Source organism: Mustela putorius, unplaced genomic scaffold (assembly GCF_011764305.1).
Source record: "Mustela putorius furo isolate JIRA1106 unplaced genomic scaffold, ASM1176430v1.1 tig00000580_pilon_pilon_pilon, whole genome shotgun sequence".
Classification (NCBI taxonomy): domain Eukaryota; kingdom Metazoa; phylum Chordata; class Mammalia; order Carnivora; family Mustelidae; genus Mustela; species Mustela putorius.
Genome location: NW_025421423.1, coordinates 14,114,954 through 14,142,515, shown reverse-complemented (window position 1 = coordinate 14,142,515; position 27,562 = coordinate 14,114,954). Strand labels below are relative to the sequence as shown.

General features: G+C 38.9%; 1 protein-coding gene across 4 annotated transcripts in view; it reads right to left on the bottom strand.

Annotated features, from left to right (window-relative positions):
- Positions 1–27,562, bottom strand: part of MUSK (muscle associated receptor tyrosine kinase) — a 96,275-nt gene that overhangs the window by 15,874 nt on the left and 52,839 nt on the right. For all 4 annotated transcript variants that reach the window (XM_004747788.3, XM_004747789.3, XM_004747790.3 and 1 more), the window contains 3 exons: positions 21,453–21,612; positions 11,635–11,641; positions 4,765–5,028 (listed from right to left, as the gene is read on the bottom strand). In XM_004747788.3, coding sequence (XP_004747845.1) covers positions 4,765–5,028; positions 11,635–11,641; positions 21,453–21,612 — 431 coding nt within the window. The remainder of the gene's footprint in view (positions 1–4,764; positions 5,029–11,634; positions 11,642–21,452; positions 21,613–27,562) is intronic.

The window sequence follows — 27,562 nt, the reverse complement described above, 5'->3', positions numbered from 1 at the left end:
GGCAGAGCCTAGTTTCCATATTTTTAAACCAGCATCACTGTTCTTGCAAAAGTGTTTTTGAGAGGTTCCTTTTATTGTAAATAATTGGAGACTTTATGAGGATAGCATATAATCCCTGAGATGAAACGCTGTCTTGCTCTGTTTTGAAAGTGTAGTTAATTCTCCTGGGGGAAAAGAATTGTGAAGTTCAGAAGGTAACAGATGAGGAATCCCTAATATGCATTCTCTCAAATTCATGTGAGAATAAATACAAAGGGACAGAAACAAGGTACATCGAGTTTTAAAAATCTGCATAATAAAAGTCATAGGTCATTGTCAGTCAGTTTCAAGCCTGAGAGATTTTCCTGTTATCTCAGGGCTAATGGGCAGGGACCTAGGAGCACAGTTGGCACCTCTGCATATTTTGTGCACCAAAAGGAAAGAGCATCGCCCTCCTGTTGGGTTACTGGAGGGTATGTGAGTCCTTAACCACCCTAGCTTTGGGGAGAAGCTGCCTCCTAGCCCGTGGCTGTGTGCGCTTCTGTCTGAGAAGGCCAGAGTAATTTAATCTATTTAAATATAAAATGTTATGTTCATCCATGTGTTTTATTACAAATGAAGAGGCTGAAGAAAGACTAGTTGGACTAATTAGAATTTTGTGCATGATATTTGTTTATCCTATAGAAAATAGGACAGATGACATAGAAAAAAAACTGGTTAACTCCAAATTAAAATATTTGGGATTAAAAATAAAAGGAAATTAAAGAATATTAAAGAAATTAGAGATAATAGCAGTGTTGCTCATTCAGAATCTAAAGGAGTCAGAGAGGAGGAAATTGTGTGTGTGTGTGTGTGTGTGCATGCATATGCATTGGGACATATATATGTCCCAGTGGTGTCGTTTTAAAAACACTCATGCCTACACTGCCACTTTTCTGGGCAGCCACCTGTCAATATGGGCCAACTGAACATGTGTGGAATGAAAGGGCCGTGCATATGAATGTGATGGGATACAATGTGGTCATAAGAACAACAATAGGATTTAGAATTCTTGAGGTATCTGTAATGGAAGGGAGAGCAGTGGGGCTTTCAAGGCTTCCGAGAACTTGAAGAAGCAGAGTATTGCTTAGCTTGCTTCTTCTTATGCCTGGGTCCCACCCTTGGGTCACACAAACACAACTTTGTACATTCCTACAGCACTGTTAGACTGTACAAAAATAATATGGGGCAGGTGAAAAAAATTCTGTGGTCCACATTATGTGGAGGAAGCAAATAACACTGGGAAGTTATTTTTTAATCTTAAGCAGAACACATGAGAAAAATTTTTGTTTGTTTTGCTTTGTTTTCATTGATGTGTATTAAAGATGACCTCTATAGAAGAGTTTTTCATGGGGAAAAAAATCAGGATGAAATGTAAAATAGCTGAAAACGAAGTTAACTTGAACATAGTAGCAACTGAAGAAAGTAAAGACCACAAAGAAGTGAAAGGGACACCAAAGAACTTAAAATTGTCATTAAAAACTGTAAAGAAATGGCACTGCAAGACATTGGACAAATAACAGGAAAACTTGACAAGTCTGAACTGAATGCAGACAGAAAAAAGGAAGAGCGAAAATACGTGAGGAGACAGCTGAGGGGAAAGAGCCAGCAAGAAATCCAGCATACAGATAATGTTTCCCCATAAGAAAATTAGAGTAAGAAATAGAAAATACTCAAAGATATACTAAAAGAAAGTATTTTTTAGGACAAAAATGATGTAAGCCTGTTAATTAAGGTACATTATTCATTATTTTTGCATTCCTGAAAGGAAAGAAAATAATGAAAAGAATTACTCCCAGATGAATTTTACAAATCTTTTGAATCTAAGAGATGAAAAAATAGTCCTCCCACCATTTGGCAAGATAAAATATTCCCTCTAAAAGAACAAAATTCAGGATTGCCTGATATGTTCTTCATGACAGCACAGCCAAAAAACAATTAGAGTGCATAAGATTTTCAGGAAATTTAAATGTAACAGAAGACTTAAATAGAAACACACACATACTCATAAGATCATGGTAAAAAGTTTTTTAACATGTAATCTGAAAAAATACCTACTCCAGCTGAACAAGAGATGAATAAAAATAGAGAATTTAAGAAAAAGATTTTCTATGATATGAATGACAGTGAGCATCAGGAATAAGTCACAGCGCTACACCAGGTGCTTGTATATATGATTATGTAATCAAGTGTAAAAGCTAAAAGTAATGGTCTACAAATTGATCATTGGCAGATAAAACACAGTTGATAATACTAACCTGGTTTATAATTCCAGATAAAATTTTCAAAGACCAAGTGTGGAGTATTCAGTAAAATTATGCTTAACTTAATTAGGCCTACCCTCAACAAATTTTTAATTTTTAAAATTAAAATTTTTAATTTTTAAAAATATTTTTTTAAACATATAATGGATCATTAGCCCCAGGGGTACAGGTTTGTGAATCACCAGGTTTACACAGTTCACAGCACTCACCATAGCACATACCCTCCCCAATGTCCATAACCCCACCACCCTCTCCCTACCCCCTTGCCCCCAGCTACCCTCAGTTTGTTTTGTGAGATTAAGAGTCTCTTACGGTTTGTCTCTCTCCTGATCGCATCTTGGTTCATTTATTCTTTTCCTACCCCCCAAACCCCTCATGTTGCATCTCCACTTCCTCATATCAGGGAGATCATTGATCGTTGTCTTTCTCCAATTGACTTATTTCACTAATCTAATACCCTCTAGTTCCATCCACATCATCGAAAATGGCAAGATTTCATTTATTTTGATAATACCTATTTTTAAAATCAAAACTTTATCTTCCATCCTTGGCACCCTGATCTCCCCTAACCTGGTGCTCATTATTTCTCTTTCCATGATTCAAAACACCTCCTAAGGTAATATATAAGTTACTTATTTATTGTGTCTCTTGCTCATTATCTTCTCCTACTAGAATGTAAGTCCCACAAACAAATGCCCTAGTATAGTGCTGAGAGACCAGTAGAAGCTCAATAAATATTTGTCAAAGAAATTCTTTGTCATTCATGGAAAGTTGGGCTAAGTGTTTAATTACTATTTATGATTAGAAAAGCATGAGTAGATGTGGAATTTAATAAATAAAATAGGTGAACATATGGGGGGTGAAAATAGGGAAACAAATCATAAGACTCGTAAAGGTAGAGAACAAACTGAGGGTTGATGGAGGGAGGTGGGTGGGGGATGATTTCAGTGGCTGATGGAGGTTAAGGACGGCACTTGTAATGAGGAGCCCTGAGTGTTGTGTGTAAGTGATGAATCACTAAATTCTACTCTGAAACAAAACAAAAAAAAAAAAAAAAAAAGGAAAGGAAACTGTGAGTAATGGTTTTAAAGAATGCTTTTAAAAATCTCACAAATAACTAGAAGTAATTAGAAATGCAAAATGGTTGAAGACTTTTGAACCACTTGGAAGGATAAACAAAAGCTCTAAGGAAAGGAATTTTTTAAAAGTATATTATAATCGACTTAAAGATTTAGGAGATGATTATGCTATTCTAATAAATTTGAAATCTCATTGAAAGGGATTTTTTTTAATCCAAAAAAACCCAAAAAAGGTAAATTATTCTCAAAAAGAACATGTATGGCTCTTGCATGGAAGCTAGCCTAGGACATGTTGAAAGTTACTCAATAAATTTATTTTGTGCTAGCATATAAAGATACAACTCAATTTTAATTCTGATTGTTCCCCAAGAGATACTTAGATGTTATGTCTGATGAAAATATAATTATCTTGGATGAAGGAACAGCAAGTTATATTCATCTTAAAACTTCTTCAAACCCTCAATATTTGCAGTGAGTTGAGGAATAGAGCATTCTATTTTAATGACCTCAAGGCGCTATGATTATTTCAATATTTAAATAGTTTCTGGTTTTATCAAAACAGAGGTGGTAATGTGCTGTGTTGGTGTGTTTTCTTCAGAAGAAAACAGTGTCTACCCAGTTTCTAACACATACCATGAGGACGTTTTATCCTTTAATCCTCTCTGTTTTGCAGATGAGGAAACTGAAGGTTAGCCAAGATTACATGTATCTAGAAAGCAGTACAAACAGTACTTCAACTTTGTTCTACTTGGCCCAAAAGCCAGTTTGATTCCGGTCTTTCCTACATATGAAGTAAATAAAGCAAGATAATTCTATCAAACATGGATTTATGAATTTCCATGTTTAAAGAGTATGGGTGTTTTAAAGAAATAACTGTTTATTAACCCCCCCACCATGAGAAGGAATGTTAGTATTTAAATTAGAACATTGGGTGGAATGTATTTAAAGATAATACACATATTATAGAAAGTAATATTCTGAAATGGTCACCAAGAGCTCATATTCATCAGCAAATAGTGCTGAAACATTTGAAATGGACCTTTCTTTTCCTTTTCTAGTGTAGCTCACTAATGAGGTCCAGGTTTGCGGGTTTTGTTTTTGGTTTTTCTTTTTTTTATTTCACAGAAAGCTAGAACTACTTATAAATATGATGATGTGAACAATAACAAGTAAAATAGAGTATTATACCTTTTATGACACTTTCTAGAAGTTCAGAGCCCTTGTATTTTAGGATGTCATCAGTGATTTACATGGCAGGACTATTGTCCAATTAATTACGTCTGTTTTGGATGAAAGCTACCTTTTCATAGCACAGGACAGCTTTTTTTGAATACTCTTCAGTTTGCATTCAACAGAATCCTCCCACTTTTTTCTTTCTTTCTTTTTTTTTTTTTAACTTTTACCTGCAAACGGGTATAGGATTAGGCACTGCTCTGGGGTTGCAGCCTTGGAAGATGTGGCTGCACAGCAAAGCCTCAGCAGCGGGTCGGCAAAACGGGCTCACGGCTCTCAGTTCATTCCAGGCGGTGTGAACCAGCAGTTCTTGGGCCTCCTCAGGGTCTGCGTAGGAGTTGTTGAAGAAAACCAGAGCATCTTTGGCCAGGACAGCATCACACACCTCCCCTCTGTACTGGGCGCAGTAGCCTTTGTTATCTTTCTGAAGTTTACTGAAAGAAGACATGAATGTTCTCCATCACATGCTATTCCTTAGCATTCTGTCTGGGTAGTTTATTATTATTTATTTTTTAATTTTTATTTTTAAAAATATTTTTGAAGATTTTATTTATTTATTTGACAGAGAGGCAGGCAGAGAGAGAGGTGGAAGCAGGCTCCCTGCTCAGCAGAGAGCCCAGATCCCAGGACCCTGGCATCATGACCTGAGCCAAAGGCAGAGGCTTTAACCCACTGAGCCACCCCGGCGCCCCTATTATTTTGTAAATTTCCACCTCTGCATCACATCAGTAGAAGATTAGACTAGTAACTTAACCAGATTGTTTTGTCTGAATACCGGCTCCCTTCCCAGCGATTATTCTGCCACCTCCAGCTGCTCCAGACGGTTATGATGAGGATCACATGTGATAATGGGTGTAGAAAGCTTTGGGAACTATCAAGGACTGAATAGATTTGGGTCGTTTTATTATTTTACATTATAAATAGAATTTAAGTATTCTTGGTTAAGGTACTTGCTATGCTTCTTAAAAATGGAGCTGATTTCAGCAAGTAAAGTGCATCTAAAAAAACACACCCATCGTGACATTTAACAGATGATTGAGCATAACAGTTGTGGTGACCCAGCTTCATGAACATAGTTTATGTATTATGATAGTGAAGTCCCTGAACTTTACGGAACACATTCATCTTTGTGACACCTCCTGTACCCAGATTCTCTCACTCATACATCTTCCCAGCATTTCATTAAAGACTTAAAAAGAAAGCCATATAGGGAGGAGGAATTTGGGATCAGGGTCTCAAAGGAGCTAAACAGATCTTCAGCTTAGCTCTTTCTTCATCACATGACTTGGGGAGAGTCATCTGGTCACTCAGAGCCCCGAGGGCCTATTCTGTTGAGTGATGTAAGCAATTATTCTGAATTCAGATCGTGTGTTAATGGGTAATATATGAGGAAAAAACTTAAATTGTATAGTGCTTGCACAAAAATAAGATTGAAAACTTCTCTGGCATAACAACTGAAGAGAGTAAGAGGGAGAATGGAAAAATACTGCTGGTACTTTCTGCACATACCCACTGCCCCCTAATGGAATGCTTGCAATTATAATAATAACTCCTATGCTCACCTGACAAGTATTTATTGAGCACTTATTATGTGTATACACTGACATATTCTCAACATATTCTTATGCTTTCCATCAGATCTATGTTGTTAACAATGAGAAAAAACTAAGTTGTATTATCATTTGGATTTGTACAATTATTGAAATTCCATATTTTGTTATCTTTATATGAACAATTTTAAGGTAAGAGAATTAAATTGGCATTTGTGAGAAATTCTCAAGTTGTTAAGAGACCCCGTTGGAATCTGAACAATTGTTAAGCTGAATTAGAAACCATGGCTGACAAGTGTTCAAAGCAAATTTATTGAATAGCATACAGCTCATTCAGGTAAAACGATGAACTTCCAAGAAACACCATACTTTGAAATTATGTTTCATACTATAGAATCTTCCTCTGATTCAGACTTGCCTTTACTAATTAGCCAATGCAAATTTTATTACATTACTTGTAGTTTGTAGTTCCTTTTAAAAATGAAGGCCTTGAATTAGAAACCAAAGATGTCATGAAAACTTGGGCCAGGAAAGTTTCAGCAAAAACCCAGAGAAATAGCTTATGTCCCAGTCTTGTAGGGAATCCTGGTCTGTGATAACACTAAGAAAGTTCAAGAAAGGCAAGGATGCTGTACTTTAAGAAACGGAAGAATAATACCTAATAATCAGAAGTGCTTCAAACTGGTTTACTTAATGGTCTCACATATTAATATAACATCTTGGTATATAGGGGGATAGATAAAAGCAGGTGGGATTCTTTTCCTTTAACACAAGAATTTGGTCATGGAAAGTTAAATATTCCCCAAGTACCTCTGAGCTGAGAATTGTTCATCCAGGTTCTGCTGTCACATGTTAACCACTGTCTGACTCTGTCTTTATTTTATTTTTCCATAAGTATTTTTTAAATTAAAAAACATTCATGATTTTTCCTTTAGTTATACAAGCAAAAAAAAAAAAAATCCCAGAAAAGGTGCACAAAAGAAAAATTAATAAAAATGCCTCAAAAATAAGGATTATTGACAATTAATAATCTATCTCTCTCTGTGTATGTTTGCTGCCTTTCTTAATAAATGACCTAGAAAAATATTTGGAACAACCTCCATTGGCCTGATAATACTGGATCCTCATTTATTTATTAGCTATATAATGTAAAGGAAAAAAAAAATAACAGACCAAAGAAAAGCAGAATAGGTTTTGAATAGAAATGTGATATTGGTTTATAATTTTGGTTCTTCTTTCTGCCAGCTTGCAGAGAAGTAGCCTTTTCTGAGAAGTGGAAACCCTTTGCATGGTGGGAAAAGACATGAAATATAAAGAATATGGTTCTTACTAATTTTCTGTGCCTCTGTGATGTTCTTAGGAGCATTAAAGACTTAGCTTCGGAAGTATATCCATGCTAAGATCAGCTCTACAAGATAAAGGATTTACATATGTATTACATATACACACATGCATAACATATATAGAGACTGCCCAGTTACACTTTCAGAGTTTAAACAACTCCCTTTTCCTCTTCTCTTTTGTAGAGTCGTAAACCTCTAGTTTTTCATAGTATCAAATTTCAGAGGCAAGACATGGAAGTGTATGGGGCCATGGTCCCTCATCCTCCTAACCCTATCACTTAAAAAAATTTAAAAGAAGCTCCCAGCAAAAACTGGGGGACAAGATGAATGCAAAGAATTTCCACTGGTGTCCTCTGCTATCTTTTTGCAAGTGAACGGTTCAACTACAGTTGGGTTCCCCTGCTCCCAGCTCTTGGAACTGCCAGTGTGGAGTAGCACCAGAAGCAGCTGGTCCTGTTGGTCCTTCGAACAGTGGGGCAGAGGTCACGGGGATCTGTTCACAGAATGCTGGTTATTTTGGAATGGGCTGCCAGACAGGCTCCAAAAATGCTCGTTCATATTGCACGTGGAGCCAGCCCTTCTCTTGCCTCCTGACGAATGAAATCTGGCTGACTTCCCTTTCTGTAAAGTGTTTCTTTTTAGCAGCAATGACGGATATATGATCTCAAGTCCCGCCTTTAACTTAGAGCACTCTCCTTGGTCAAATTGAATATTTAAAGGATCCTCCCTTCGCTTTTTACTCTTAACTTTTCTCTGCTTCAGCAGGTGTGAACCACACCCAGTAGGGCATTTTTCTCTGTGATCTTGCAGTTTCTAAGAGGGAGACCTCTGTTTCCTTTGAACACATAGTACTTTGTTCAGGGACATATCCAGACGGCCATCTGGGGCTGGTTTGGGTTAAAGCAATCCCATGTATCCCGTGGAAACTCACATGGGTTTTCCCGCCCTCCTTAGCGGTGGCACCCCAGAGAGCGCTACCTGTCCCCTGGCACAGTACTTCCTCCTCACCCGTGGTTTTGCTTTCCCTGGTTTCAGTCACCCTCGGTCAACCACAGTCCAGAGGCAGATGCTGCTCCTCCCATCACACCGTGGGAAGGTCACAGGTAGCCTCCCACGAGGTCATAACACCTGCGACTCACCTCGCTTCGTCTCATCTCGTAAGCATGTTTTCATCTCACATCACCACAAGAGGGGTGAGTACAGTATGATATTTTGAGAGACCACATTCACAACTCTTATTACAGCATATCGCTATACTAGTTCTACTGTATTATTACTGCTGTTAATCTCTTCTTATGCCTAATTTATAAATTAAACTTTATCATAGGTATATACAGGAAAGAACCCGTAGTATTTGTAGAGTTCAGTACTGTCCATGGTTTCAGGCATCCACTGGGGGTCTTGGAACATACCACCTGTGGATAAGGGAGAACTACTCTAGAGGTAGATCTTTCCTTACAGAGCAACTGCCTTCAGCAACTGTGCTTCCCCAGTAAGTGTGAGGGGGGCATTCTACACCACTTCCAATCCTCAAAGCAAACTGGGATTGCTTTTATTCTTTCCATATCTATTGTCTTTGTATCTCATTCATTCTCTAAGTCAGGGGTCAGCACATGCAACCCACAGGTCACATTCTGCCCTCTGCCTGTCTTTATACTGCCTGGGAGCTAAGAATGATGTTCACATTTTTAAGTGATTGAAAAAAATCAGAAGTGGAAATTGTATGGCATTCAGATTTCCATGTCTGTAAGGAACATTTTCTTAAAACAGAGCCACGTTCGGCCATTTCTGAGCTGTCTGTGGCTGCTTTTGCTCCATAGTAACAGAGCTGAGCAGTTCCAACAGAGCCTGCATGTCCACAGAGCCAAATATATTTAATATCCGGCCCTTTGCAGGAAAAGGGTTTGCCAACCCCTGCTCTAAGGCATAGATCAAATGTCATTTTTCTGAAATACCAAACCCAGTGTCCTCAAGGACATGGTTTCCTCTGTGAAACACCTCTTGTAGTTCTTCTAAAATTAGTACCAAGTTTTAATGTAAAAGATGCAAAAAATGATGTAAAGAAAGCATTTTTAAGTTTAAAAAATTTTAAAATTATATTAGCCAAATATATAAACACTGTATTTATTTTATGTATTTGTATATCAGTTATATATATATATATACAGTGTTATATAGAATGTATAGTATGTATGCATACTATATAGTTATATATACAGTATATTTGAATTATTCTGTAAATGTATTTTTGCATCCTGCATTTTATTTAGCATGATTATAATAAGCATTATAAATAATATAAGAATTAATAATATAATTAAACATTTGCCTGTGCTGTTATATTTTTCAAAAATATGGTTTTTAATCTCACCAATTTCCCTTAATGGTAGATATCGACATTGCTCATAAATTTCATTAATAATACAGTGTTTTCAATTTTGTTTTGTTCATACACTTACTTCCTTAACATAGATTACTAAAACTGGATTTATCCAATCAACAGATACAGCCATCTAAGGCTCCTGATAAAAACTGCCAAATGCTCTTTAGAAAGGTTATAGCAGTTTTCTCTCTTCCAGTGGTTTAAGATTGACTGTGTTATCACAAGTGAAAAACAGTATGGAATTTTTAAAATTTTATTGATACTAATAGGTTTTTGGTTTTTCATTTGCATTTACTTTCATTTGAATGATCTATTTCTGTCCTGGAGTCCTTGGAATTAGTCCATGCTTCCATGATTATGTTTTGTGTGTGTGCGTACATGTACACCCAGTCAAAAGTAAATTACTTGGGGGCAGTGAATACATACAACTTGTTTTGTTTTTCCGCTTTCCATTATAGCGCCAGAAATAGAATAAGTGGTTTAAAAATGCTTTGGAAGGACAGGAGTGCTGAATGGCATGTAAAGGAAAGACGGCATCTCTTTTCTTGTCAGCCTGCATTTTAATTTAACTTTTACCACATTTATATTGTACATCTGTTCAGAAGATATTCAGTTTCACTGTACAGTCCTTGAGGACAGTACTGTCTCTTAGAACTGTGATAAGTGGGGTGCGTGGGTGGCTCAGTCAATTAAATGTCTGCCTTCAGTTTAGGTCATGATCCCAGAGTTCTGGGATCGAGTCCCGCATCGGGCCCCCTGCTCAGTGGGAATTCTAATTTTTTCCTCTACCCCCTCCCCAAAGCTTGTGATCAATCACTGTCTCTCAAATAAAAAAATCTTAACTACGATAAGTGAACGAATGCATCAAAGCTACATGAATTGGCATAAGAACAAGAACTAACCAAATTTTCTTATGCAATGAATTATTTTATTCCATGGAATTAGAATCAGTGGTTGGAGTTCTAGGTGCTGCTCAGTTACCATGCTATCTGGGTTAGTATAGTAGTTATCAAATCTAAGTTCTCAAGTCTGTGTACCTGAGCTCAGATTGAGAGTTTATAGTTTGGTCTATCTAGTACATCACGTGTCTCATATGAAAGGATACGGATGATAATAGGTCTTGCTCCATAAAATCACTGAAATATTAATATGAGAAAAGTGGTGATCATAAATGTACCACAAACTTAGCTGCTATCATTGTTACGATTACTAAATGATCATTTTGAATCTTGGTTTTGTTACCTACAAGATTAGATAAAAATAGTTATAATGCTTCATAGAGTTTTTAGGAAAGTCAGTTTTACTGAAAACAAAACACTGTACATTGCAAAATGTTATATTACAAGGTGACACTTTCTTATCTACAAGATAAAGCTATGAGGGAGAATTGGGGAGTCTGTTCTGGGTTTAGTTTCCAAGCCTATCATTTACCGTTTGTGTAAGTCACTGGAACTCTCCATTTCAAAGAAACTCTCTTAGTTTCTTTTCTGTGCAATAGGGATAATAATAGTACCTGTTTCCTATGGATGTCCTGAGGATAAATTAAATAATGCATGTAAAGCTCTTGTTTAGCAGTGTCTGATACACAGTAAGTATTTAATAGATGTGACTTATCTTCATCTTCATTATCATCGCATAAGAGTATTAAAAGTTTTAGAAATTAGAAAGTTCCTGAAAGATCACTGTACTCAGCAAATAGCAATAAAGGGCAGGTCAAATAAAAAACACCACAACAAAACATGGATGTCACAACTGCTATCTTACCTCCATTCTATGAACAGGAAAGGAAGTTCCCACCGGAAGTCACATTAAAGAGGAAAAGAAACAAAAGTTAGTACATTCGAATCTTAAGATGTGCAAGAGATAGCTTTGATACCGCTAATGCCTATTTCTGGAAAGTTTTCTTTGATTAGGAAGCCAGACACTGCATTAACAGGCTGATTTGGAGGATATTAATAAGAGAAGACTGAGAGTCTCCGGGGAACTGTGTTCTTTTCAGGGTGGGTCCACCACTGACATCATCAGCCCAGGCAGTGTCAGAGCTCCCAGTTCCCCTCCACTGGCCACCAAGAGACTTCATATCGTGGAAACAGCCAAAAGATGAGAAACCAGCCTACAGAAAGCACTTACAGGACCCAAGCTGCAAGACAGTTCTGCCGTTGTGCAGAGAGGAAAGATGAAAGGAGACATCAAGAAATTCTTCTAGAGAAAATGGCCTATACTTTTAAGGCAGCCTCTGATAGGAGCCCAAGGTTATGTATCAGAGAGAGCCCTCAGTTTAAGATGTAAAAGGATGATTCGAGATCCTGAAGAAGTGCCAGTGCCAGTGCCAAAGAGAACCCAGCTGTAGTATTTGGGAGGAAATAATAAGCTAAGTAGGCTTCTATTTCAAGGATGAGTAGGGAAGGAAAAATGAAACTAATTCAGGAGTGCCTGGGTGTGTCAAGAATAGTCAGAGAATCAGCAGTTTTCCATGTGTTTGTGACAGAAATGCCTCCAGTCACATTTTCTCTTGGAAGGTGGGGAGCAGGGGAAGGGTCCAAGAAGGTTAGAGTTACAAACAGAGTGCTTTGATCTCAAACTACATATTTTTTAAGATTCCAAAAATTGCCAACCGCCCTCAATAAGTGTAGTATCCTTGAAATTATCTGGAAAAGCCAGTAAAACTCTGGCTGTCTTCTGACACACGCAGTGACTTTAATATGGGAGAGCTGCCTGATTGTAAGTTGGGGAGGGTTTGTGCTATGGTGAGGGGGGAGAAAAAAGAATGCTTGCCTCTTCCGCCTCCCTGCAAAACAGCTGAGAGCCATTAGAGTGGCTACTGGCTGTTATGCGCATTTATTCCTTTTCCTTTTCATTTCAAACAAAAACAAACACCTTTAATTAATTTGAAACCAGATAAAGCCACCGTGAAACACCCGTGGTCAGCGTCTGTTCTGTTGGTCAGAGCACTCGCCCTATCCCGGCTGAAGCACTGGGTGGTAAAGCTGGTCGTGTGCTGAGGCCTCTCCACACATGGAGGTGTCTCATAACCGGGAAGAGCATGGCGGGGGACGTGGAGAATGACTCTTAGGCAGGAGAGAGTCTGTGGAACGGGGTGGTACATTTCAATTAGCTATATCGATGGTGAGAATATAATTCAAACTTCTATTTTTTTTTTGGTAGTGTGAACTATCAATGCTCATAGAGCATATAATTATGTGGCCCATTGGAGGGGTGGGGAACACCAATACTACTACATCAGACCCCGCCCTATGCCCATTTTTGGTTATGTTCCGTGTATTCATTTGAGTTTTAAATTCAGTGACTGGAAGCCCCAGATCCTGAGGTCAGTCCAGAGAAGGAACATTGCAGAAAGAGGGGGTGGGAGTGTTGGTGGGGTGGGGGGTGACATGTTGGACCACAGATTCATTCCTGTACTCTCAGACTGGATAAGAATAGATGGAACACTGAACCTCAGTCTTCCAGGAAGGACCTATTAATGCCACTGAGCCTGGGAAATACAAACTTTTCCTCTACTGAATCCCTTTGTCTTTTCTTTTCATTCATTCTTTCTTTTTTTTTTTTTTTTTTTTTTGGCCAGCTTTCCTGAGATATAATTATGATATTGTGTAAGTTTAAGGTATACTATTATATATACACTTATATAATGCAAAATGATGACTGCCTTAGCATTAGCTAACAACTCCATCATGTCTCATAATTATCATTTCTTTTTTGTGGTGAGAACATTGAACATCTATTCTCATAGCAACTTTCAAATATATAATATGGCATTATTAACTATAATTACCATATGGACAAAGATTCCCAGAATTTATTCATCTTATAACTGGAGGTTAGAACCCTTTGACCAACATCTCTCCATTTCCCCCACCGCTCAGCACAGGGTAACTGCCACTGTACTCTGTGTTTCTATGAGTTAGACTTTTCAGATTCCACACATAAGTGATATCGTATGTATCTGTCTTCCCTCTGATTTATTTCACTTACCATAATGCCCTCAAGTTTAATCCATGTCCCAAATGGCCAGATTTCCTTCTTTATCATTGTTGAATAGTATCACATTATATGTATATATATGTATATGAGACACTGTAAGATACACAATGCGGTATTTTATATATCTCACATCGTCTTTATCAGTTTGTTTGTTGACAGAAGCTTAGATTGTTTCCATATCTTGTAACTAGTATCTACTGTTTTCATATATTATGAATAATGCTGCAACAAACATGAGGGTGCAGAAACCTCTTCCATATCCCGTTTTCATTTCCTTTGGATAAATATCCAGAAGTAGAATTCCTAGATCATATGGCTCTTCTATTTTTAATTTCTTGAGGATCTTCCATTCTGTTTTCCATAGTGGCTGAACCAATTTACATTCCCACCAACAGTGTGTAAGGGTTTCCTTTTCTCCGCATCCTTGCCAATGCTTACTAACTCGTATCTTTTTTTTTTTTTTGATAGTCATCCAAACAGTTATAAGGTAGTATCTCATGTGGTTTTGATTTGCGTTTCCTTGATGATTAGTGAGGTTGAGCACCTTTTCATGTCCTGTTGGCCATCTGTGTGTCTTCTTTAGAAAAATGTCTGTTCAGATCCTCTGCTCATTCAAAAAAAAAAAAAAATTGGATTGTCTTTTTGCTATTGAGTTGTATGAGCTGTTTATATATTTTATATTAATCCCTTCTCAGATACGCATTTGAGAATATTTTCTCCCATTTCATAGGAAACCTTTTCATTTTGTGGATGGTTTCCTTTGCTGTGCAGTAGTTTTTTAGTTTAATGTAATCCCATTTGTTTGTTTTGTTTTTGTGGCTTGTGCTTTTGGTGCATATCCATAAAATCTTCACAGAGACTGATATCAAGCTTATTGCTTATGTTGTCTTCTAGGAGTTTTATGGTTTCAGGTCTTATGCTTAGGATTTTAATCAATTTTGAGTTGTTTTTTGTGTATGGTATAAGGTAGGAGGAGTCCATTTCCATTCTTTTGTATGGTTACCCCGTTTTCTCAGGGCCATTTACTGAAAAGACTGTTCTTTCCCCATTGTGTATCCTTGGTTTCTTTGCTGTAAATTAATTGACCATATATATGTGAGTTTATTTTTGGGCTCTTGATTCAGTTCCATTGGTCTATGAATCTGTTTTTATGACAATTCTGTACTTTGTAGTATGGTTTAAAGTCAGGAAGTATGACGCCTCCACCTTTATTCTTCAACCTCAGGATGGCTTTGGTTGTTCACAGTCTTTTGTGGTCTCATACAAACTTTAGGATTGTTTGTTCTATTTCTGTGAAAAATGCCATGGGAATATTAATCGGTATTGCATTGAATCTGTAGCTTGCTTTGAGTGATGTGGGAATTTTAACAATACTAATTCTGATCCATGAAACAGGATATCTTTTCATTTATTTGTGTCTTTAGTTTCTTTCATAAAATCTTTTAGTTTTCAATGTGTATAGATCTTTTACCTTCTCAGTGAAACTTATTCCGAAGTATTTTATTGTTTGATGCTATTATAAATGGGATTTTAAAAAATTTCTTTCTCAGATGTTTTGTTGTTAGTGCATAAAAACACAACTGACTTTCTGTGTGTTGATTTTGTATGCTGCAACTTTGCTGGATTTGTTGATTAATTCCGATGATTTTTTTTTTTTGTAGAATCTTGAGGATTTTCTATATATAAGATCATATCATCGGCAAACAGACAATTTTACTTCTTCCTTTTCAGTTTGGATGCCTTTTATTTCTTTTAATTGCCTAATTGCTCTGTCCAGGACTTCCTGTTCTGTGTTGAATAGGAGTGATGAGCGTAAGCACCCTTGTCTTATTCCTGATCTTAAAGGAAAAGTTTTCAACCTTTCGCTTTTGAGTATGATGTGGGCTGTGGGTTTGTCATATGTGGCCTTTATTGTATTCCTTTTATCCCCAGTTTGCTGAGCATTTTTATCATGAAAAGACATTACATCATTGCAAATGCTTTTGTCCTGCTATTGAGATGATCACATGATTTTTCATCTTTTATTCTATTGATGTGGTGTATCACGTCTATTTATTTGTGCGTGTTGAACCGTCCTTGCATCCCAGAGATCAGTCCCACTTGATCATGATAAATGCTCTTTTTTAATGTGGTGTTGAATTTGGTTTGCTAATATTTTCTTGAGAATGTTTACATCTGTATTCATCAGGGAAAGTGGTCTGTAGTTTTCTTTTCTTGGAATATCCTTATCTGGCTTTGGAACTGGGGTAATGCTGGCCTCATAAGATGAGTTTGAGAGTATTACCCCATTCAGTTTTTGGAAGAGGATGAGAAGAATTGGTGTTAATTCTTCTTTTAAATGTTTGGTAGAATTAGTACCGGTGCCTCTTTGGGTGCCATCTGGCTCTTCCAGAATTACGCTCATTACAGGCATCATATACTGTCTTGTTGGTCTCTGTCACAGAGCCGAGGGTTCTAATGACAAAGAGAAGGCACCTGGCCAAATACCCAGTATCCTGGTGATTTTAAATTGCAACTTGAGCCTTTCAGGGTTGTGGCTGGAAGGAAATGCAGCTTCCTGGTTCATAGGGAGAGGTTCCAAAATTTTCCTGACTCCTTTTGATGACTAACAGCAAATGTAAATGAGTCAGAAAAGTATATCACATTTCTCAAACAGTGCATGAGGATTTGGGCCTACACATGGAAGAGTTTGGGGAAAATGAAGGCTGATCTTTATTTTTTGTTTTCCTTCAAACACTAGAAATATCATTAGACATAATCCTAAGCGCTAGACCAGATTTTTCTATTTCCAGTTTTCCTGCTGGGATGAGTAAATAAACAGACGGAGTAAAGGCTTCAAAGTGAAACACAGAGAATGTGACAAAGAAGGCTGTTGACTACAGAACACTAGGGGAGGATGAGGATGGCTGAAATGAGAGAAGGGAGAGTTTGGGGTCAGGAAGCATTCCCAGAATGTCAAGAGCACCATGTCTGACTCAAAACTCTGGACTTCTGAGGCCATCAGAGGCCCTCAGAGGCCAGAGAAGAGAGGGGCTGAAAGGAGCAATGGAGAAAACAGATGCCATATCCAAGCTCTGGGACGTCTGCGGAGCACAAGCTCGTGCTTCTTTAAAATGATTCTGAATTAAGTGGCTCCATGGATCTTGTTTTCACCAGTGTGGCCTCACTTTCCTAGAATATTGCCTCAGGGAGCCCTTTAGGGTCAGGAGGCGATTTCCTTATTGATGGTACTGGAAGCGTTGTGAGGCATCTAGCAGACATAATGGAAAAGAAAGGGTCAAGGAGAAGAGAAAATGGCAGATGTCTCCTGGTGTTCAAAAGTCTTACTCCATTGCACTCATGAGACACCCTCATTAGATCTGCCTGGGGAAATTTTTAGGAAGTGTAGGGGAGCTTCAGGCCTCATAGTCCATGAGCTCCAACAGGAAAAACTGATCAGGGGATGAACAAAAGGATCTTGTAGCTTTTTATGAATTAGCTCCTTAAAGGAGTCTCTCTTCATTCATCTTAGTAACATTTTTTTTTTTCCATGTGCAGAAGGATTCACATTTATTGGTTCACATACATCACCTAACACTTGTTAAATAGGCCTTGCCAGGCCCATTAGCTAAAGTCAAGTCACTGCTGGTTCCAGCCTAACTGACCATTGCCCTTACTCCTCATCTGTGCGGCAGGAAATTTCAAGTCCTCTCTGCTGCTGTATACCAGTCCATGAATTGCTTCTACCATTTTTTCCCCCCATACAAACACTAGTACTGTTCTCCCCCAAGCTACCATTGCTGATGCCCTCCATCTTCACTCTGGTCTTTTCTCAGCATTGATGCCTAAGACCACTTCTCCCCTCATCTTGAGGCACTGCCTTTCTATGCTGCTTGCCAGAACTTAAGGTTCTTTTTACCACCAGAAGATACCGTTACTCTTTTAGCTTTACTGCCTTCTCTGTTGGTATATTCCATTTATTAATGGCATTGGATTGGGCTCTCGTCGGATATGGATCTGATGAGATCAATCGGATCAGCTAGTTGGATCAGCTAGGTCAGGGGTAAAGAGGTAATGTTGCTGTATCCAGTACGGTGGCAGTCATGCTCTGTAGTCATTTCAGCATCTTAAAGATCATGTCCATGCAGTGAATCTGCCTTGGTGTGATGTAGATATACCTATTATATTAGATTCTCCTTTATTGCCATAGCACTGCCTTCATGCTCTTCTTTTTACTTACGATGGTAGCCCCTGAAGTTGCCACGATAAAGGGGGAGTCTCTCCAGCTTGGTATGTTATGGAAAGAAGGAAGGTAGAGGAATTAAGAATTTGGATACAGGGCGCCTGGGTGGCTTAGTGGGTTAAGCCTCTGCCTTTGGCTCAGGTCATGATCTCACGCCCTGGGATTGGGTCCCACATTGGGCTTGTTACTTGGCGGGGAGCCTGCTTCCTCCTCTCTCTCTCTCCCTCTCTCCCTGCCTCTCTGCCTACTTGTAATCTCTCTTTGTCAAATAAATAAATAAAATCTTAAAAAAAAAAAAAAGAATTTGGATACATTTTATAGATTGCTTTCTCTGGACCAAAATCCTAAAAGAGAGGTATAAATTAAGGAAAAAGCTGAAGCAGAGAGACTTTCCCTGAGTTCTTATTTGGATCTCTAGAAGCAAGGAACCTTATAGGCATCCCTTACTGTGACATGGAATGGCCACATTAGTCTGGTAGTGGTAGCATGACATGATTGGGTAAACAGCAGAATTGGGTCAATAGGCCTGAATCTCCTGGATTCTGTATAACAAATGGATTATGCATAACATGAAAGTGATCCAGAAGTTACTTCAGGCCCCATGAGGGATAAGGAAGGAGCTGAATTGGAATTCAGCAGGCATGCCTTTGCAGGGAGAGACAGGGTGACCAAGTCGCAGAGGTTGCAAAGTAGACTCCAGAGAGGATCTTGATGAAGGATGTGACAGAGATGGAGAGGACTGTGCTGTTATAGGAGGAGACTCAAAGGTGCTGAGCCAGCCAGGGGTGTCCTCTGGGTCCTAACAAAGCCAAGAGTTGAGATCACAAGTTCTCCAGCTGTAGACTTCGCCAGAGGATGGGGTAGGGGTTTGTTCCAGAGGTCATCACTGCAGGTTTCCAAGTCCCTTTTCTCCGGCTATCTAGGGGAGAGGGGAGGAAGGGGAGGAAGAGCCCTGGCAGGGAATCAGTATGTGAGTAACTGAATAATTACCTAAAATGAAATGCTCTTAAGATTAGCAACATTATTTTTTCTCTTCCACCCTGAGGACGTGTAGGTTAAACTAGATTAAAATCGGTTTATTTTCTTGGATATGAGTATTCACATGTAAATGTTTCTCTCTCTCTTTCTCTACACACACACATTACATAAATAGATGGATGGAGGGATGGATAGGTATTGCAAAAAGGTATTTATTTAACGTTGGTTCCTGATGAAATATCAAATAAAACATAAGATAGACTAGAATAATTCCAGGTTATTCAAAGCATTAAAAATTTAATTTTTTTCGTCTCTGGGACCTCCTCATGTTCTTGTTATTTTATTTTGTTTTATTTATTATTATTTGTCCTAGACACCTTCCTCAAACTCTCACATCTGGTACACGGCTACGTTCTAGCACATTCAAATGCTATCCTTTTTTTTTTTTTTTTTTTTAAGACAGAGGTGGGGGAAAGGGCAGAGGGAGGAGGAAAAGAGAGATTCTTTAAGCAGGTTCTACACCCAGTGCGGAGGCTGACACAGGGCTTGAACCCACAACCCTAAGATCATGGCCTGAGCCAAAATCAAGAGTTGGACATTTAACCAACAGAGTCACCCAGGCGCCTCTCAAGTGCTATTGTTTCTACCCTGATAGGTGTCCTAAATCTCTCTCCTTCTCTCTGCCCTAATCGCTGCAGTTGTTGTTCAGACCTTTGTTACTTTTCTAGACTCCTGGAATAGCCTCCTGACTGCATGCCGTGCCTCCTAGTCTTTTACACCCAACATCTGTTAATTTGATAATAGATATATCTTAGTGTATCACTTGTCTCCTCTAAAATAATTAGATGACTTTCCACTGATTGAAGAATACATCCAGCCTACTCAGGCTGTTCACCCGACATTTCAAAACTTTCTTCCCGTTCTTTATCTCACTTCTAGTCTCCATCATGCTCTGTGCTTGCTAGCCAACTGCTTTCTTTGTCTGTGCTTCTGCAGTAGAACATAGCCCGTGCCATAATGTATATGGCTGGCTGACTTCCTTTCTAGATTAAGAGGCCCTGGAAGGTAGGGACTCCATTTCTAACTATCCCATTTGTTACTTAAGTTTGCATCCTTTATTCTACCTAATGATGGCTTGAATCTAGTATTTAATAAATGCTTGCAAAAGTATTTTATCAACAAGGTGCTATGCAAACAATTATTGTTTTATTATTTGTTCAATTGAGTTGAATTCACTATTAGAATTCTCAACCATTCCCTAGGAGAAGTGATGGGAAATTCCTAGAGAATTTCCTATCAGTGGAAATTCTAGAATAATTGATATGATATCTCAAGATACTAAAAGCAGATATATCTCTGGAGAAGAAGACAGAAGGGATCCTTCATTTTAGAATCTTCTCCTTCCCTCATAGGCATGCGTTAGAAGGCCAGCCTTATCCAGTGTTCCCTATATATATATCTGTGGTCTCTATTCAATCTCATATTAAAATCACAAACATTACCAGGAATTTCCCCATCATGGAAGATCAAAGAAGTGGCATGGTATTAAGACATAGCGGGGATCTGGGGAGCTGGCCCTGGGCACAGTTTCTACCAGTGCTTGCCTCACATGTGAGGCCAAGCAACTCTGCTGACCCTTGGGCAGGAGACACATTATGAGTGTAACATGCCTGGCATTTCCTGATACAGGGATTATTTCCATCTCTAGGAATTCCACAAATGTTCTCAGAAGGCTTTGGGGCATTTACATTTTAAAAATAAACCTTTATAACTCAACACAAATATCCTAGAAATCTGTATGTCAGCTCTTTTCCTTGAAAACACCTGTAAGTCCTGCTATCACTTTCCTGAAACAGGAAAGGGAAAGACCACAAAGTAGATCAAATGCTCCTAAGTAAAAAAGCCCTCAAGAAAAAGCCTTGCAGAAATTGGCACAACCATGTGAAGTATCTGCCAAGTTACTCTTTGAGAGCTTGGGTAGTGTGATTAGCCCCAGGAAAGAAAAAAAGAGAGAGGAGGAGGAAAGAGAGAGAGGAAAGAAGGAAATGAAAAAACAGATTAAAAAAAAAAAAAGAAGAAAGGAAGGAGCAAGGTAAAAAAGAGGATGAAAGGGAGGGGAGAAAAGAAACAGAGAGAAATAAACTTTTGGAACCTGCTGCCCATCACGTGGACAGGTATTGGAGGATTTTGTTTTGGAGGCAATATATCACCTAAAATCAATTATGTAGATCAACCTCTGGAATGTCCCCAAGGAGGAAGAAATCACCCAACGGGGACTGGAGTAAAAATAAAAGAAAAAAGATTTCCCGCCAAATGAGATGTGGAATAGTGCCACCTCTCCCTTCTCCTGGAGCAGTGCGATTGTGGAAATCCATCCTACCTGCTATGCTGATGGTGGCTGCAGCCTTTGCAGTGCTGAATCTCTCTCCATGCTTATTGGTAGCTATGCATGTGAAGAGTCCTGGCTTAGTGATAAACAGCTGCAGTCTTGAGTCAATCACTCGGTCTTTTACACTTTCTTGAATGGACCCAGAAGAAACCTGGTGGAGTCAAGGAGAAAAAAATGGATAGAATTAGGTCAGGGATTTCCTAATATGCTGCATCAGTTGACTTGAAAGAGAAAGTACCAAAATGATGATCAAAGGGCTCATGGTAGATTAGAAAAATAGCTGAAACCTTTTTCTTCCCTATGCCCATGACCTTGCAATGTAGCTTTGTAGCTTTTTCCCCAAGAGGTATCATCTCTCTGTATGCTTTGAATCTAAACTGGCCTTGTACTTGTTTTAGAAAATCAGAAACAGACTTGTAAAAGTCTTGCACATTGTGGCTTACTTTCTTGTTGCTCTTGGAACCTGTGGCCTCCTGTGACCAACCCAGAGCTAGCCCAGTAGAGGAGGAGGAACACATGGCCCAGTTAGCCTCGTTGCCCCAGCTGGGAGCCAAGAACAACCACCAGATCCACAAGTGAGGCCATTCTAGATTGACTAGCCCCCGGTCAATGTGCCAGTCACAGGAACTAGATCAGCCAAGATCACGAAATCATGGTCCAAATCAGCAAAACCACCCAGACAACCCACAGACTTGTGAGCATTACGAAATGGTTAACTCGTGTTCAGTTCCCCACAAATGCATACCAGATGGATGGACGGTTATGAAGAAAAATGGTTGTAAAGCCAATTCTGTTTCCGAGGCATGACCTACATCATGCCATACCATTTAAATCAGAAAATAAAACATCTTTAAAGAGCCAGGATATATCAATGCAATATTAGCACCCAACTGGTAGGTCAATTTATGTAAGTGGTTGTTAGTCACCATCCTTTCAGCTCTAGGGGGAAGACAGCTGCCCAGCACTTTCTGTGAGGTTGCAGAGTTAGAATTCCTACTCTAGTTATAATAATTATTTAATTGTCACTGTATGAGGAGAAAATGCCAGTTTGAGGGAAATTTGAATGGAATGACTAAGGAGTCAGGCCATGATTCACCTTGACCTTATCTCGGAGGGGTGGCCTTGAAAGAGCTCTCCGTCCCATGGTAGGGAACGAGGCTGGAAATAAGCAATTTGGAGCCAGTTATTTTGCTCTTTTGCCTGTTTTCACAGTTAGACTAACAAGGGGAGGGGAAGCCCTGTGGTGAAACCAGCTTGCTTCTTTCTGCTGCCAGGTGGCTGGCTGGTCGTGGATCCAAACACTCTCTGTAGTGATTAAGCATGAAGTTCTTCCAGTGAGCTTCTTTGCCTTTTTATTCCTTCTCTGCACTACTGGTTTCAATCCTTATGATAAAAACTTCATGTGAGCATCAATTTAAGTCAGATGAAGTACGATGGTGGTTTCCCCAGATAAACAGCCTGGACTTGATGAGCAATTGACAAGGCAGAGAGAAAAATTTCTTTAAGAGACCTACACTCAGTTGGGAATTCAGATAGGATGCGTCATTATCGTATTTATCAGAAGTGCAGCCTCTTACGGATTTGAATCTCCAAGTTAGCTAGAAAAGGCAGAACAATTTGAGATACAATTTTGGTCTCTCTCGAATTTTAGCAACCAAGCAACAAAGGAGAAGAAAGCTAAAGGCCTCAAACCTCTGTGCTCAGTCAACACACTTCATGCTATTGGGATATCTCATTTATAAATATAATCCCTTTCCAGTTCATAGAAGGGAAATCTCTAGAACAATCACCTTCCCCCTTTGCAAGGTTAATCCCTCCTTCAGGAAGTAGGTCAGCATAATGCCTAGGACACAAGTGGGGAATGAGTCATCCCCAAGGTTGAAGAAACCAGCACTATTTTCATGTTCACACCTAAGAAAGTCATTCCTACACTCCTCCTCAAGGTCACTGAGACACTCTTGGTAGGGAAGAGGATGAGTTTTAAACCCGCTAACCTCTCTTCTCCTAACTCCATCAAGCTATTGAAATAGTTCAGCAAAGAGACCAACAAGTGACAAGGCTCATTGCTCAATTGTGATGTGGCTCCTAGATGCTTTTCCTCCTGTTTCCAGAGGCCTTGCTTGATTCGGTTTGTGACTCATGCACAGCAGGCCTTGTTAGTCATAGTTTGAATTTGTTTTTCTTTCTTCATGGATCATCCTGACCAACAGTTTAGTATTTTTTGATGACCTAAAAATAAAAACAACCCTTTGTCCTCCATTTTGATCTTCTTGCCCCTCAGGTTCAGATTATTACTGAGTTTTGACCAAGATATGCCCAGGCAAAACTGAGTGCTTAATTGAGGTGACTGTGTCTGGTATTTACAGTAAATATGTAATTTCCTGCAGGTCACTCAGCCATACTGACCTGAAGGAGCTGGATAAGCAGCTCTCTGCTCTGTATGTGGGTTCTCTTTTTGAGAGCATGACCTGACAAGGAGGCAGTTAGAAACCTCTATCATAAATAGGAGTACTTATTTGCACTTGAGATATGTATATAAAAGCTTTTTGAAAGTGGCAAACTAGTATTGACCTGTGGAATATTTTTAAATGCTGCTAATACATTAATAATGCTGGTTTGAGGAATCTGTTCACAGTTACGGGTAATCTTATACTTCATCGCGACTTGACCTGGCAGAGGAAGACCTCGGATGGCTTTGTCTTGTACATAGTTCCAGCTTGCTGAGAATACCTCATGGAGCTAGCTGTAGGGTATGACCCAGAAGGGTCCATGTTTTGGGAGATATAATAATAGGATTGTTTTAAATGTCTGTTTATACATCTAGAAAAAGGGATACCAAACTGAGAAAAATTTCCATATTGTTTCTGGTCAACATTACTATAAATAGTGACCTCTTTTAATCTGGATGCTGCAGTATTCCACATAATATATCCCAGCTGATACACATAATTATTTTAATTTACAGAGCTAGTAGGATGACTCCAAAGTTCATGGACTTTGAAGCAAAAATACTACTTTTTAAAATATATGTGTAAATAAAGGTGAGCCGCTCTTTAAGAAAATTCAGAAACAGTCTTCAGTATAGATAATTTGGTTGTTTATTTTTATAAAACTCTTTTAACAAATTAAGATGACTCAACTTTTAAAATATTTTAGCAACTGTATTTATTGGAAGAACAAGAGACGTGTAATTTTTTGACATTTTTCATTTGAATGCCAAAATAATGGAGATATGATAAGTATAACTTGAAATAAATCTGGTTATTAAAATACAAGCTTATTTTCTTTTAGAAAAGTGAGCTGTGTTCTGTCCACATGAAACTACTACTTCTAGTGTTGTAAAACCAAAAGGAATATTACTGCTCGCTTTGAAGTTCCTCTAAGACTACACATTTTCATGAAAAATTAATGACATTTCTGTAGGAAGAAAGCAAAATAATTTTTGATCACTTTGGGGCATATAGCTAGCCTTTCTCTTGTTCTGAGTGCTCGAGGTTTAGGTTACTGATATTTTCACAGAGCCAGGGAGGAAAGGAGCTGTCATATCCTCTAGAGGACCCGTTGTTCTTAGTAGTGCCTTAGTGAAGTGCCGCGGCTCAAACTGTCTTACTCTGTGCCCGTGAGCTCCCAGCTCTGCGTTCGTGTTTGTTCAGTCCACCCCAAATTACACCAGGGCTGTGGGCTCTTCCCTGTTCTCAGGAGGCTCTTCTGGTTTGCAATGCCCAAGCTTGCCTCCATTTCCTGAGATTTGTGTCAGCACGAGCACTATCATCTCGGTTTCTAGTTGGTCCTGGGCAGTAGCTCCATGACCGAAAGCTGGCGGTAAGAGCAACCTTCTCCCTGACCATAAGAACCACAGATGTACTTTTGCTTTCTTCCTGGAAAAAAGTCACTATCAGTTCATTTTATTCTTGCCTTAGAATCTGAGGCAGTGGGTCTATTTTGCTTCCTGCTTTTGGTGAATCACATCTTGAATGATTAAGTTGGGGTCTCAGTAAGACTGAAACTAATTCGAACCATCTGGCTTTTTTATTATTCCTGAACTCCGACAGAGGCTAATCCTGTATCTTCTAGTTCTAAACTCATATGAGCCTTTGGAAACACTGATTTTTTTTTTTTTTTTTTTTTTGGTAAGCATATGTCTTTCCATTTTCTTATTCCTGTTTTCACAGAGGAAGTCAAATAAGTAGAGTCCTATCATCAGTCCACCAGCTTTCTTAGGACATATCTTTACTCTACCTTGAGAGGCCAAAGACAACAACAACAGCTTCCAAAGAAGAGCCACAAAACAGATCGCCAAATAAGATTTGAATTTTAAATGACATTTTAAATTTAATTAGAGAGCTTAAAGAAGAACAGGAACTACAAGTTCCTTGACTGTAACTTAACAACATTCGAGACCCATACACCTGATGTCATATTAGGGATCATCTTCTCCAGCCACCTGATACCTCTGTCATTACAAACATGGGAAAATCAGTGTCTCAGAGGCAAGTCTACTTCCCTACAATGAACATGCGTGGAAGAGGACCATTTCCAACCTAGGTCTGCTGACCCTTCACCTCTTCTTATTTATTGTCCCTCAAGCAGTAAGCTCATAAAGTGACATTTGTTCACTGTCTCTATTTTGAAGAGATGCATGGTAGGCACTTAGATGCATGGTAGACACACAAATTATGAGAAAATAATTTTGTTCAAGTATCAGAAAAAAAACCTTCAGCATAAACAATAGTGAAAAATAATAAATAATACAAATAATAAAATATTAAAAAATGGAATAAATAATAAATGAAAAAAATAATTAAAAAAATGAATTTAAGCCCCCAAGAGGCTACTATTGCAGGATGACCCTCTTCAGTAGTTGAGGTAGTCTAAGAATTTGGCATCTTTTACCTGGTACACAACATTCACCAGAATTTCACACAGGGATGTGCTTTGTTTCCCACACACTTCTCTCCCCACCCTTCTTCCCTTCCCATGTCTAGCATCCTACAGCTCTTCACCTTCCTCACCTGCTTTTCTTCTCTTTCTTTTTTTCTCCTCATTTAAAACACTCCTTTGACTTTAAAATTCTGCTGTTAATATACTGTGTGGCAACAACATATGGACACTGCAACCAAGATCCTAAAAAGCTGGAGAGAGACTATCCCAGAGGACATGAAAAATACAAATAGCCAAGAACCCTTTGGATGACTCTTCAAGGTTTGAGTTGTTTAGCTGTAGTAAGAACCATCCTCACCCAACCCAAGGGACTAGTTCAGAAAGCATCCCCTCTCCTTAAGGTATGAAGGACCACCTGAAGGGCTGATGTATGTCCCCTGCTGTGTAGTAAAGGGTTAACTGTAAAGTGGACTTGAGGTGCTCAAACTCTGCACATTTGAAAGAAAGAACTGGCCTTTGACTTGCTTCTAAGAGATAATCTCTCATCCCTTGGAAAATCCTGCCTCATAAGAGTGTCTTTGTATATCTGAGACCATGAGCCATGCCAGATAGTTTATGTTACAGTGCAAATTATGGTGAATAGCTCTTTTTGTTCAGCAGGAACTCTAGGCTATACTGTATCAGTTTGACCTTTGGAAAGGCTGGAGACTAGCTAAGGTCATTCATGTGAACCCTCTATGCCTTTGTAACTGATCCTTGGTAAAAACTCTGGACACCATGGCTGGGTGAGCTTCCTGAGTACAAGACATCATACATGTTGCCATCATTGCTGGAGAATTAGGTGCTCTCCATGGGACTCCACAGGGAGAGAACAACTGATTACCCACTGTTGAGTTAGTCTATATCCTTTCGCTGTAATAAAATATGACCATAAGGATAATGGCTTTTCTGAGTTCTTCGAGACCTTCTAGTGAGTCATCAAACTTGAGGGTGGTCTAGGGGACCCTGACACACCTGCAGTTTGTTGACACAGCAGAGATGTATCTGATACACACCTGTAAAATCTGAAAGGAGAGCAGGCTGCCTAGTAGCTCCAATGGAAGAAGCAAAGAAGGGGTAGCTCTGTTCAGTGGTCTGGATCTAAGAGTTTATGGATATACAGGTTCTATAGAAGACCTGGATTGGAGTTATTTTCAGTCTTCCCCCCAAAGATCTCTTTG